Source organism: Mycteria americana, chromosome 13 (genome assembly GCF_035582795.1).
Source record: "Mycteria americana isolate JAX WOST 10 ecotype Jacksonville Zoo and Gardens chromosome 13, USCA_MyAme_1.0, whole genome shotgun sequence".
Classification (NCBI taxonomy): Eukaryota; Metazoa; Chordata; class Aves; order Ciconiiformes; family Ciconiidae; genus Mycteria; species Mycteria americana.
The window spans coordinates 5,389,687-5,401,865 of record NC_134377.1 but is presented as its reverse complement, the minus strand read 5'-3'; the positions used below and the strand labels follow the sequence as shown (position 1 = coordinate 5,401,865).

Here is a 12,179-nt window from a genome sequence, read left to right as displayed (position 1 = left end):
CCCCAGCCATGTTTCTCCATTTCTTCTCTCTACTTTTCATGTTCCTCTTTGCTCAGGTGTCCTTTTTGACAAGGTGGCACCCAGCGCAGGCAGAGCTCGGGGAGTGGGTCCCAGTAGCCCGCTCATCTTGATGCCTGTGACGGACTCGAATACCCGTATGGGATTCTGGCTCAGTCACCACGAGCAGTGCTGGGGTTGTGGGCAGCGTGATGGAGAAAGTCGTCGCGGGGCCACAGCGGTCCTGGCATAACGGAAGAAACAACTGGTGCGCGGGCGGGACATGGGTGATGCTGAGTCTAGGGAGGCTTAACTGGTTTTTTGTTATAAATATTTTTTCCCCAAGCCCGTCCGAAATGTTGTTCCGTATCTAAGTTGGGAGTTAATCTGTGCCTTGCGGTGTGGTTTTGAGGGGGATGCCTGGCCGTGATGGAGAGCACGGAGGGAACTTGTACAGGGAGGGGACGAGGGATGCAAGATCCAGACGGAGAGGATCAGGGCAGCCGTGGAGGGGAACTGTAGGTGGGTGACAGGGGAGCCAGAGCATGCAGGAAGGGATGGAGGGACAGACCGAGCCTGAGCGCTCTGCAGGGGTAAATGGAGGGATTGAAAAGGCACGCCACGGGCAACGGAGAGGAGCGGTGCATTCAGAGGGGAGCAGGGAGGGAGAGAAAGGGGATCGACACGCACGGGAATGCCAAACAGAGCAGGATGGGGTGGAACGGGGGTTGGAGGGGAGTGGAGGGCTCTGCCAGAGGGGAACAGAGGAATAAACTGCGTGAAGTGGGGAGTGGTGTGGGCGAGTGCATAGAGGGTGATGGAGAAGTGAGTGCACACGGGATGTGAACGTGTGCGGGGGGTAACGGGGGGACGTGGGCACACACACAGAGGGAACGAAGGGGACCTGATGGCACGTGGAGTGGAAAGGGGGCACTCCGGGGGCACGCGGAGAGGAGCAGCGTAGGCACCGTGGGTGAAGCGGCAGGGTCTGAGCCGTCCCTGGGATGCAGATAAGAACGGTGAGACGGAGGAGAGCTGAGGGAGTGCGGGGTGGGGGGGACCTGAGCACTTGGTGGGACAGCGGTTGGGGTGCGGTGGTCCCTGAAGGGGTGTGGAGCCTGAACGGAGCTTTCTGAGGGGCTGGGGTGGGGTCCGAGGGCTGGGGGGGACCGGAGCGCGGGCAGGGGGAAGGGAGTGTGGTTAGGGGGCTGCAAGCGGGACCGACTGCAAGCTGTCCCCCAGGAGCCCTAGTGCAGCGCCTGCGCCCAGCACCCCGCCCTCGCGGGCGATGCTCAGAGCCGTGCCGGGAAAATCCCAGGGAGCTGCGGGAGCCGCCAGCTGCCCCTGGTAACCGTGTTGTGCTGCCGCCATCTCGGCTGCCCCACGTCCCGGCTCCCCCGCACCGGCCCCTCGGCGAGGAGGAGGCACCGGGTGAGATGGCCTTCGACCTGGAGGAGCGTTTGTGCACGGCTTTCCGGGACAAGCTGCGGTGAGTGAGATCCCCCCGTCCTCCCCGCGGGACGGGCAGCTGCCCACCCGGCTCCCGCGGTGGGTGCTGCTGGCTGGAGGCGAGCACGGGCTCGGCAACGGGGCCAGCACATCCTGCGTCCCCGGCGGTCCGGCGGTTTACATTCCCATGGCCGGGTCCTTGGGGTGCCGCTGCCAGGGTGGGTGTCACTGGGTGGGTGCTGGGTCCCCGGGCAGGGGGCTGTGGTGTGTCCCCAGCTGGGGCACCCGGGGAGGGAAGGGCACCCTGGTAAGTGTCCGTCTCCGCCTGCACCTCATCCAGAGACGCCAGGTCACTTGAGTGCCCACGTGCTGCCTGACGCGCTCCCGGGTGGCTTTCGCATGGGTCCCCCCGGCAGCAGAGCTCCTGGAACCGGGGAGCTGCGGAGCCTGTTGCCCTGCCGTGGGTTGCGGGGAGGCAGAGCATTCCCTGGGGTCTAATCAGAAAGCTGAGGTGGTGCCGTGGCTTGTCCCTTCCCTGGGACGCTGCGGTGGCACTGGGGGGGTCCGAGCAGGGGGAGGCTGAAGCAGGAGGGATGGGCAGGAGCGAGGGCGGGTGACAGGAGAGCCGGCCAGGCTCCCCATGCTGAGCCCCGGCAGGCAGCGGGGGTCCCTGGGGGGGTCCCGGTCGTGCCACGGTGGTGGGTGACCCTGCCTGGGCTCTCCCCACCGGGCCCAATGAGCTCCACGCAACCCGCGGCAGGACGGTGCCAGCGTGGGATGCCACCGCACCGCTGCCCTCCACACGCTTGCTGCTGAAGAGGAGGGAGGTGGAGGAGGTGGAGCGGGCGCTGCAGAGCCAGCGGGAGGTAAGGGGGGCCCCGGCACCCCCGTGTGCCCCCTCCCTGGGGGCTGCAGCCCTGGCCGCGGAGTGCTGTGGGAGACGGCAGCTGGCGGGCACGTCCCCGGCCGTTCGTGGGCTGGCGCCTGTCCCCCTCCCTGGGAAATCCAGCACGGGGCAACGCTCTCAGCGCCCGGCGGTCCCGCAGGAGTTTCGGCAGAGGATGGAGCGCCTGGCACAGCGGCGGCAGCAGCTGGGCCAGAGGGAAGAGCAGCTCCGGGATGTCGTCCTCAAATTCGATGCCTTCCTCAAGGTGCCGGGGCAGGGGCCGGGGCTGGGCCGGCCGTCGGGGCCCCGCTGACCCCATGCCCGCACCGCAGGCTTCGGCGGCGAGGCAGGAGAGGGCACTGCGGCGGGCAGAGGAGGAGCGGGCGCGGGCGGCGGGGCAGGGTGCTGAGGCTGCCCGCCTGCGCCAGGAGCTGACGGGGCTGCTACAGCGCAGGGAGCACCTGGCCCGGCGCCTGCAGAGCCTCCGGGGCTTTGGCGACTACCTGCAGGGCGTGCTGGCCAGGACGGGGCAGGTGAGCGCAGGGGCATCCGTCCTGTGGTGCCATCCTGCATGTCCCCAAACCCCTTGCGGGGGCCAACCCCGCCCAGGGCAGCAGCCCCCACAGCCTCTCGGCCCCCTCCCGCTGCCCAGTTCCAGGATGTTCCGGCCATGCTGGCCCATTTCGGGGCGCTGGCCGGGGTGCGGGCAGCCCTGGCGCAACAGGCAGAAGCCGGGCAGGAGCGGCTGGCCCAGGGCTGGGCACGGCTCCGGCGGTACGAGGAGGAGGCCGGCAGCGAGCTCCTGCGCACCAACGACGAGCTGACCCAGCTCCGTGCACGCCTGGAGGCTGCCCGCCATGACGTGCTCCAGGGGGTAAGGAGGGACGTGGGGTGCCCAAGGACCCCCCAGGGAGAGGGGCAGCAGTCTGGACCCCAGGCGTGCTGCAGAGGGGAGATGCCCCATGCGGTGGTGGGGGGAAGCCGGGCGGCACCCCTGGGCTGAGCTGGGGGTCCCCATGTGCCCAGAAAGCACAGCCAGCAACTGCGCATGGGGGGATACACAGCCGGGACGCCCCGGTCCCTGCTGGGGGCATGCAGGGGACATGGGACAGTGGCTGGGGGCAGGCCTAGGGCTCTCGCCACTCTGTCCCCCAGGAGTCCCGCTGGGCCCACGTCCAGAGCACAGCCACCCAGAGGACGCTGCTGCTGGGGCACATCAAGCTGGCGGTGCTGAACCTCTTCCAGCTCGCCACCGCGCGGCTCAAGGTCCCCACGGACGCGGCCCTGGAGGACACCGAGGCCCAGCTGGACACGGTCAGCGCAGCGCTCTCCTGGGCGGCGGGGTCAGGGGGAACACAGGGACATTCACGTCCCTGGATGGCTGCGGCAGCAGGCTCCCATCTCTGCAGGTGCTGCTCTGCATGCAGGACCTCGCTGCCATCTGTGCTGAGCTGCATCCCAGGCAGCCGGGGCCGTGTCCCCCACCCTTGCCTGCAGCCACCAGCATGCGCCCGCTGCGCCACAGGGCTGTCAGGGTGCCTCCGAGCCAGGAATAGCCCCTGGGGACAACGGCCCGCTCCCGGGGCTGCGGAGAGGCTGCCATGGCCAGCACGGAGCCGCAGGACCCCCGGCACCCCCCTGGGGATGGAGGTCCCCGACAGCTCTGGGAACCCCCGCAAGAGGCAACGTGGACGGCAGCGGCACGGGCACACTGGGATGGCACCGCATCGGGGCAGAGCCCGACCCCCGGGTACCCTCCTGCCAGGGGCACCCCGGGCAGCGGGACCTGGCTGCCGCAGAGGAAGGGGGAGCTGCTGCTCACGTTCAGGCTGTTGGCATCTCCCAAGGTGTCTCCTGTCAAAATAGAACCCAGCTGTGGACCCGCAGCACCGGCTGGTTTTAGGACTGCGCCTGGGGGTGGCCCAAGGGGGGAGGAATTACCCCCGGCACGATGCTCGTGGCAAGGACAAAGAGGAGTCAGGATGCAAAACGAGCCAAGTATTTAATGTCTCCTTCCCCGGCACCCAGCCCAGGCGTGGGGGGAGCTGCTGGGGCACAGCCCCCTCCCCTACACCCTCTTCCGCAGCTTGCCCTTCTTGGCGGCCCCCACCCGCCGCCCGAAGGCCATCTGCCGCAGCTCCTGCACCCGCTGCCGGTTCCTGGCCTTCAGGCGCTTCAGCCCCCCGCTCTGCAGGAAGCGCTGCTTGGCCGCCTTCTTGCGCTGCTTCAGAATCTGCTGCTTGTTCTTCAGCTCTGAGCGCACCCTGCCCTGGGCGGGGGGCTGCCCGGGCCCTGCGGGGGGGGAACGCGGCCAAGCTCAGCTCGGAGACCAAAGCAAAGTGAGGGGACACGATGTGGGGCTCCAGGTACTCACCGTGCCCGCGCCTGTGCTTCCCTCTGAACTGCTCCCTGCCTCGCTGGTCTTCCTCACCCTCGTCCCGCTCGTCAACCTTGTATTTCTGCTTCCACTTTTCATAGCTGGGCCAGGGTGGGTTAAGGGAACGGGCGGTGACTCCCCGTTGCCCAACTCCCCATCACTCGGCCCACCGCAGCATCCGACCAGCCTCCCTCCCCACGCCACTGCCCCAGCGCGGGATCGATCCCTGGGAGCGGGGCACGATGCTGCGCGGCTGCCGGCGGGTCCAGCCCCGCTCCCCCTCGCCCCAGCCCTCGCCACGGCACAGGAGGCAGCAGCACCCGCAGGCAGGATACAGATTGTTCTTGTAGGAGCTGCTGATGTAGCGCCCGCTCTCCGTCCGCACCTTCTTCTTGTCCTCCTGGCCCGTCTGCCCCACGAACCGCTTCTTCTTGCGGTCCCTGTGAGAGAGGGGAGGGCGGTGGGACCGGGCAGGGGGAGCCCCAGCCCTGATTTCCCCCCCCCACCCCACGGCCAGACCCCACTCACCACTTCAGCAGCTGCTTGCTCTTGTTGAGGTTGTGGTTTTCATCACCCATGAGATCCAGGACGGCTCCGGCTGCCTGCTGCTCGAAGGCGCTGCCCTCGCCACCCACGCTCAGCCTGCAAAGGGCGGGCGATGAGAGCAGCCCCCCGCGCAGGCCGGGACAGGCCGGCGGCAGGAGCCCTCCCAGCCTCACCCCCTCTCGCTCTCAAAGTCCTTGGGCCGGTACGGGATGTAGAAGTCCTCGTCCCGCTGCGCCGGCTGCTGAGGCTTTTTCCTGGCGCCGTCTTCTCCCCCTCGGCCCCGTTTTCGCTTCTGGCCCACCACGGTGGAGAACACGTCCTGGAAGGGGACAGCAGAGGGACTGGGGGAGCCGCATCCCCCCACCAGCCCTGCAAGTCCCTGCACCAGCCCCCAAGCCCTGGCGCAGCCTGGGGGTGCCGGTGCTGCCAGCACCCGGCTGAGGCCGCCTCGCAGCAGCTCCTGCGTCCACAGCAAACCCCCCATCCCTGCCCCGTTACCTGGAGGTCTTCCTCCTCTCCTCCTTCTTCCTCCTTGGGCCCAGGGGGGGCCAGCCCCTGCCCTTTGAGAGCCGCTGCCCGCTTCTCCTGCTGCCCGCGCTGGTACTTCTCGATGAGGGCATGGTCGTGGCGCCGCTTCGACCGCATCACGGTGCTGGCCAGCGTCCGGGACGTGGCGTTGATCTCGAAGATGGTCTGTTCCCAGGGCGGGAGCATGAGCCCCGGTGAGCTGTACGGCCAGCCACGTGGACCTTCCCTCCCACCCCAACCCAGGAGCCTCGTGCCCGAGGACGGGGCTCAACTCACCGCCCTGGACTTGTAGGTTTTAATGCTGTCCACGAACTTCAGCCTCTCCAGCTCGGTGTCTTCGAAGCGAGCGCCTGGGGAATGCGGGCACGGAGCGGGGCACGGATTAGCTCCTTGGCGAGGGGAATGGGGTCCCCTCCCTCGGCGTCCCCGAGGCACTCACTGAAGAGCGGGTGGATGCCCAGCTGGGACACGTCCAGGTCCTTCGCCCTCTTGATGGACTCGGGCGAGGGGCCGGGCCGGGACCGCAGGTACTGCTTGTGGGCATTGTCGGCGACGCGGCGCAGGCTCCGCAGCTCCAGCGAGCCCTCGTGGTCCGTCAGCAGCAGGCACTCCTCGTCGTCCACCAGGCTCTGGGGGACGCGGCCCAGGACCCCGCTGGCATCTGCAGCCCCGGGGACACCGTGTCACCTCGCTGGCACCCACCCTGGGATTGTTGCAGCGGGCACGGCAGCAATCCAGGAGTTAACAGAGCAGAGCTAACAGCCACGGGCAGCTCGGTGGTGTTAAATCAGCATCCCCAACCCGCGGGGTGTGTCGGAGCCCCCGGCACCCCGTTTTCCCCAGCTGCACCCCAGTAATGAGAGCGTATCGCCCCTCTGCACGAATGCAACCACAAGACTACAAACTCCAGCACTGGCCAATGATAAAACCGCAGCAGCCACGTGGCCAGTGTCCCAGCTTGGACACGCAACCACCCCCGATACCTGCAACCAGGTCTGCCTCACCAGCAGGCATCTCCTGGGCACCGGCGAGGACGAGCGGGCGCCCCAGGAAGAGGTGGAGGTCAAAGACGTAGGGCATCTCATCGGGAGCCACCAGCGAGTAGGCAGTGCCGCTCCGGCCAGCTCGGGCCACGCGACCTGGCAAGGGGAGGAGGAGAGTGGGAAACCAGACCCAGTGCCAGCCCAGCCTGCCCTCACCCGGCAGGGACTCACTGGTGCCCCTGGGAGCCCACGCAGGTGACATTTACCAGGTGGGCATGGCTGGCAAGGGGCTGTGGGCCACTGGGAAGGGGGCAAAGGGGAGCCCACCACCGTGCCATCCTAAAGGGAAGGCACCAGCCCTGCCCCCGAGAGCCCCTGCAGTCCAGCTGGGAAATGAGGGACGTTCCTACCCCTGCTTTGTCCCCAGCCCGTCTCCTGATGTCACAACACGGCAACCTCCTGCCCCAAAGATATCACCACCAGGTCAGGGGCATCAGTGCCAGCCCAGCAGGGCGCAGGGATGGGAAAACCGGGACAGCCTACTCACACCCTCCCTGTCACCCTGAGGGACCCCCAGGTTGCAAGGACCCCTGGGCGGGGCACCGGCACCCACCGACACGATGCAGGAACAGCTTGGCCTTGGCGGGGAAGCTGTAGTTGATGACGTTGTCCAGCATGGGGATGTCGAGCCCGCGGGCGGCCACGTCGGTGACCAGCAGCACCGGGCACTTGCCCTGGGCGAACTTGGCAATGTTGATCTTGCGGGCGGTCTGGTCCAGCGAGCTGTAGATGTGCGTGCAGCGGATGCCCTGGGCCGTCAGCAGCTGGGGAGGGGGGGAGAGAGATCAGATCCCACCTGGGCATGTATCCTCAGCGAAGGGACAGGGCCCCCCAGCTCCCAGGGCCCTGAGACCCCAGGGTGCCCACCCGGACCCCCCAAATCCCACAGCGCTCCCCCCTCTCTCCGAGGGGTAGGTGGATGCAGCACCTCCATGATCACATATGCTGGGATTTCTCCTTCAACCCAGCGAAACGGAGGCAGAGACTCCAGCAGGGACGTGCCCACAGATGCAGACCCCACGCGGGTCTGGAAAGGGGTCCTAGGCAGCCCCGGCAGCCTGCCCTTTAACAGGGGGACGTGCTGGGCACCCCCAAATGCCACTTGCCTCCTTGAGATACTCCGTGTGGTGCTTGGTGGCCACGAAGACGACCGTCTGGTCCTGGGGCTTCACCACGCTCCGGAGCAGGTGGAGCAGCACGGCCGGTTTGTCGTCCCCGCGCACGTGGAAGAAAGCCAGCTGCAAAGGGCGGGCAGAGCTCAGCCCCTCCGCACCCCCACGCCAGACGTCGCCACCCCTCCTCGTCCCCTCCTCGCGAGCCTGGAGCCACCGCAGGGTGGCTTGCGGGGGTGGGGGGCACAAAGCCCGTCTCGAGCCCCCCGGCCCCTCTCACCTTGAGCTGCTCGCTGAGCTTGGACTCCACGTCCAGACGGATCAGCATGGGCTCGGTGAGACCTGTGGGATGTGGTGACACGCAGGACGTGGGTCGCACGTGGGATGCGCTACTGGGACCAGCCCCACCCCTCGGCCTGGGGACACCCGCTTGGCCCAGCAGTAACCCAGCTGGGTTTTGCCAGTCCTGGGCCCAGCCCAGCCGCAGGACCGTGCCGTGACCCATCCCCAGGCTCCCCCCAGGTCCAGCCCCCCAGCCGCCGCCTGCCCCACGCTCCTCACCGGCCCGGGCAAACTCGACGAGCAGCTTGGGCAGGGTGGCGGAGAAGAGGACGGTCTGGTGGCAGTCCGGGAGCCGGGCGATGATCTCCTGGAGCTGCTCGGCGAAGCCCATCTCGAAGAGCCTGCAGGGGAGGGGACACGGGACATGGCAGCGCCCGTTCGGTCCCTCCGTGCCCAGCCCTGCCACCCCCCAGGGCACCTCGCTCCTGCCGTCTCTCGCCCCACACGCGGGGAGCCCCCTGCGCCCTGCTGACCTGTCGGCCTCGTCGAACACCACGTACTCCACGGTGTGCAGCTTCAGTTTCATCTCCACCGCCACGTGCACCAGGCGCCCGGGGGTGGCGATGATTCTGCGGGGACAGAGCTGGTGACGGGACCGGGTGGGGGGGGCGGCATCCCCACACCATCCCGGGTGCAGGTCCCAAACCCGACCCAAAGAAGACCCGACAGAGACCCCCTCGTCCCCCGTGGGGAGCATGGGAAGATGCTCCAAGGGAACACCAGGACACGTCCATCAGGCTCGCTGGCTGTAAGCAGCAATGATGTCCCCTCACAGTGGGTGGCTCTCGGGGGCCGTTTCCCCACCAAGTCCCCTCCCCGCGCCCCCACTCACATGTCGGGGTTCTCGTGCAGGGCAGCAAACTGGTCCTCCATCCTGCGAGAGGGGGGAGAGGCTGGGGCGGTGCCGGGTGGCACGCGGCAGCTCAGCCCCTCGCCAGGTTTTGGGGGGGCTTTAGGGAAGTGCAGACCGGTGGGGACATGGGGACGGCTTACTTGTCTCCTCCCAGGATCAGGGCTGTCTTCAAGCCCGTGAACTTGCCCAGCTGTGGGGTGAGAAAGAAACATGTCGGTGGGGGGGGGTAAAACCAAATCCCTTGGCTTTGTTGTCCCCACTCACCCCCGTTGTCCCCACTCGCCCCTGTTGTCCCCACTCGCCCCCCTTGTCCCCACTCACCGCCATTGTCCCCACTCGCCGCCACTGTCCCCACTCGCCCCCACTGTCCCCACTCGTCCCCGTACCTCCTTGGTGAACTTCAGGGTCTGCAGGGCCAGCTCCCGGGTGGGCGAGAGGACGAGGGCGCGTGCCCCGGCCTGGCTGGGCGCCTTCAGCCGCTCGAACATAGGGATGAGGAAGCAGGCCGTCTTCCCGCTGCCCGTCCGCGCCATCGCCACCACGTCCCGGCCGCGCAGGATGGCGGGGATGGTCTGCAAGACGCCGCCCCGCCATCACCGTCACGGTCCCACTGCCACCGCCCCAGGGCAGGGGTCCCGCCACCCCCTGCGCTCACCTTCCTCTGGATGGGGGTGGGCACCTTGTAGCCCTTCTTCATGATGCCCTTGAAGACGGGGTAGCTGAGGCCTGCGGGGACAGGCACAGGTGAGGGGGCGCGGGCAGGAGGGGACGGTCCCCATCCCGGGGACGGCTGCCCCCCGCCCCGCACGCACCCATGGACTGGAAGCCCCCGGATTTCTTCTTCTTCTGGTTCTGGGCCTGCACCATGGCCCGCGTGTCCAGCTCGGCGTCGGCACCATCGTCCTCCTCGGCGGCGGGGAAGGCGGGCAGCGGGGACGCTGGGACCTGGGGACAGCGGGGGGACACGGCTGTGGCGACGGGCGTCCCGGCGGTGCCAGGGCACTGCAGCTCTGCGCTGCCAGCCTGGCGGTAGGGACACGGGTACTGGGACACCGGCACTAGGGACACTGGTACTGGGGACAGCGGCACTTGGGGATAACGGCATGTGGGGACCGGGGACACTGGGTTTGGGGACAGCAGCACGCAGGGACTGGTGACACCAGTACTGGGGACGCTGGCACACGTGGACTGGGGACATTGGTAGCAGGCACGGCAGCACACAGGGACTGGGGATACTGGTACTGGGGACATGGGCACCGGGGACACTGGTACCGAAGACGGCAGCACCAGGCACAGGCAGGGGACATCAGCACCCGGTGCACTGGGGACACCGGTACTGGACGCAGGGGACACCGGCACATGGGCACCGGGGACACTGGTACCGAAGATGGCAGCACCAGGCACAGGGGACACCGGTACCGGGCACATCAGCACCGGGCGCACTAGGGACACCGGCACATGGGGACCGGGGCCACCGGTACTGGACACAGGGGACACCGGCACATGGGGACCGGGGCCACCGGTACTGGACACAGGGGACACCGGCACATGGGGACCGGGGACACCGGTACTGGACACAGGGGACACCGGCACATGGGGACCGGGGCCACCAGTACTCGGCACAAGGGCACACCGGCACATGGGGACCGGGGACACCGGTACTGGACACAGGGGACACCGGCACATGGGGACCGGGGACACCAGTACCGGGCACAGGGGACACACACCAGCACCGGGCGCAGTGGGGACCCCGGCACATGGGGACCGGGGCCACCGGTACCCGGCACAGGGCACACCGGCGCACGGGGACCGGGGCCACCGGCACCGGGGACGCCGCCCTGGGGACCCTCCCCGCTCCCGCCCCCCGTCCCTACCGGCGCTCCCCGGGGCTGGCGGCGGGCCCGCCGCGGCGCCATGTCGGTAGCGGCGGCGGCGGCGGCGGAAGCACGTGGCGGGGGGCGGGCCCGGAAGGGGCTGGGCCCGGCCCATCCCCGCCCCGGGCGGAGCGCGGCCATGCGGGCGGCGGGGCCGGCACCGGGGGGCGGCTGCGCTGCCGCTGCCCAGCTGCCGCGGGCGGGCCGGGGCCGAGGCCGAGGCCCGGGCCGGGGCGTCCGCCGGGCGCGGGCGTCCTTCGTGGACGAGTCGCTCTTCGGCAGCCCCGCGGGGGCCCGCCCGGCGCCGCCCGGCTTCGCGCCTCCCTGGGCGGCGGCTCCGGCTCCGGCTCCCGGTGGCGGCCCCCGGCCGAGGAGCAAGTGCAGGTGAGCGGCGACACGGGGCGCTCCCGCCACCCCCCCCCGGGCCCGGCCCGCAGCCCCCGGCCCGCCGCCCCGGCTTTTCGGGGCTCGCTAAGCGTCGGTGGCCCCGGGGCGGCCCGGCAGCGGCCCTCGGTCCCCAGCTCCAGCCCGGGCCAGCGGGGCCGGGCTCGGCTCGGCCCCGGGCGGTCCTCGGGAGGGTCTGGGGCGAAGCTCGGCCTCCGTGCGCGGCCCCGCGGGGGTTTGCCCCCCGTGAGGTCCCCCCACCAGGCAGCGGCCGGGTCTCTGTGCCGTCCTTGCCCGCTGTAATCAACACGAGGCTTCCTCTCCTCTCCTTGCTTCCCCGTGAAGGTTGAGAAGTCACACTCCGTCCTTCTGCGATGAGTCCCTCTTCGGTGCCAAGCCCGGGGGCCCGGCCTGGGCAGCTCCCTGGATGAGGAATGAAGACGTGGCCAAGCTCCATCCGCTGCTCTGGAGCCCTCCGCCCGCCCCCCGAAACCAGCCCAGCCTGGCCCCCCGCGCCAGGGAGACGCCCTTGAGAGCCGTCCACCCGCGAGCCCCCTTGTCTCCGGCGACAGCAGGCTTTGAGGCGGGCCGTAAGGGCAAGTCCTGTGTCTGGAAGCGTCCCGAGAGCGATTTGGGCTCCGAAGGCCGGGGTGCTCCCAGCAGAGGACGTTCCCAGTCTCTCAGCCGGCTGAACGCCTCCTCGGATGGGCCCCGCCTGGCTTCGGAGCACCCCAAGACAGAAAGGGGTAAAAACCAGAGCCCTGCGACAGCCCCTGCGACCCCCCGAG

General features: G+C 69.1%; 2 protein-coding genes across 2 annotated transcripts; one reads left to right on the top strand and one right to left on the bottom strand.

Annotated features, from left to right (window-relative positions):
• Positions 1–130: 130 nt before the first annotated feature.
• Positions 131–4,235, top strand: CFAP73 (cilia and flagella associated protein 73). The gene is made up of 8 exons (XM_075515850.1): positions 131–155; positions 1,240–1,486; positions 2,207–2,312; positions 2,493–2,597; positions 2,665–2,865; positions 2,985–3,206; positions 3,488–3,675; positions 4,013–4,235. The coding sequence occupies exons 1-8, from the start codon at positions 131–133 to the stop codon at positions 4,233–4,235; spliced, it is 1,317 nt and encodes a 438-aa protein (XP_075371965.1).
• Positions 4,236–4,315: 80 nt separating this feature from the next.
• On the bottom strand, positions 4,316–11,163 carry DDX54 (DEAD-box helicase 54). Its single transcript, XM_075516700.1, has 20 exons — positions 11,008–11,163; positions 9,946–10,078; positions 9,789–9,859; positions 9,520–9,705; positions 9,274–9,323; positions 9,113–9,154; positions 8,754–8,849; positions 8,500–8,621; positions 8,219–8,280; positions 7,933–8,064; positions 7,380–7,590; positions 6,788–6,922; positions 6,223–6,444; positions 6,060–6,133; positions 5,754–5,948; positions 5,429–5,574; positions 5,238–5,351; positions 5,045–5,149; positions 4,707–4,810; positions 4,316–4,624 (listed from the first exon to the last, which is right to left on the bottom strand). Exons 1-20 carry the CDS (start codon positions 11,146–11,148, stop codon positions 4,401–4,403), a joined length of 2,565 nt encoding a protein of 854 aa, XP_075372815.1. The 5' UTR covers positions 11,149–11,163; the 3' UTR covers positions 4,316–4,400.
• Positions 11,164–12,179: the final 1,016 nt, after the last annotated feature.

What these genes read in the sequence shown, in the direction of transcription:
- CFAP73 (XM_075515850.1), top strand. Translation starts at nt 131, where the DNA reads ATGCCTGTGACGGACTCGAATACCC. An exon ending in TGCTGGCCAGGACGGGGCAG is followed by an intron (nt 2,866 to 2,984) that starts GTGAGCGCAGGG and finishes CCCGCTGCCCAG; the next exon opens with TTCCAGGATGTTCCGGCCAT. An exon ending in GCCATGACGTGCTCCAGGGG is followed by an intron (nt 3,207 to 3,487) that starts GTAAGGAGGGAC and finishes TCTGTCCCCCAG; the next exon opens with GAGTCCCGCTGGGCCCACGT.
- DDX54 (XM_075516700.1), bottom strand. Translation starts at nt 11,148, where the DNA reads ATGGCCGCGCTCCGCCCGGGGCGGGGATGGGCCGGGCCCAGCCCCTTC. An exon ending in CTGATCCTGGGAGGAGACAA is followed by an intron (nt 9,155 to 9,273) that starts GTAAGCCGTCCC and finishes CCCCTCTCGCAG; the next exon opens with GATGGAGGACCAGTTTGCTG. An exon ending in TGCCCAGGAGATGCCTGCTG is followed by an intron (nt 6,445 to 6,787) that starts GTGAGGCAGACC and finishes CCGGGGCTGCAG; the next exon opens with ATGCCAGCGGGGTCCTGGGC.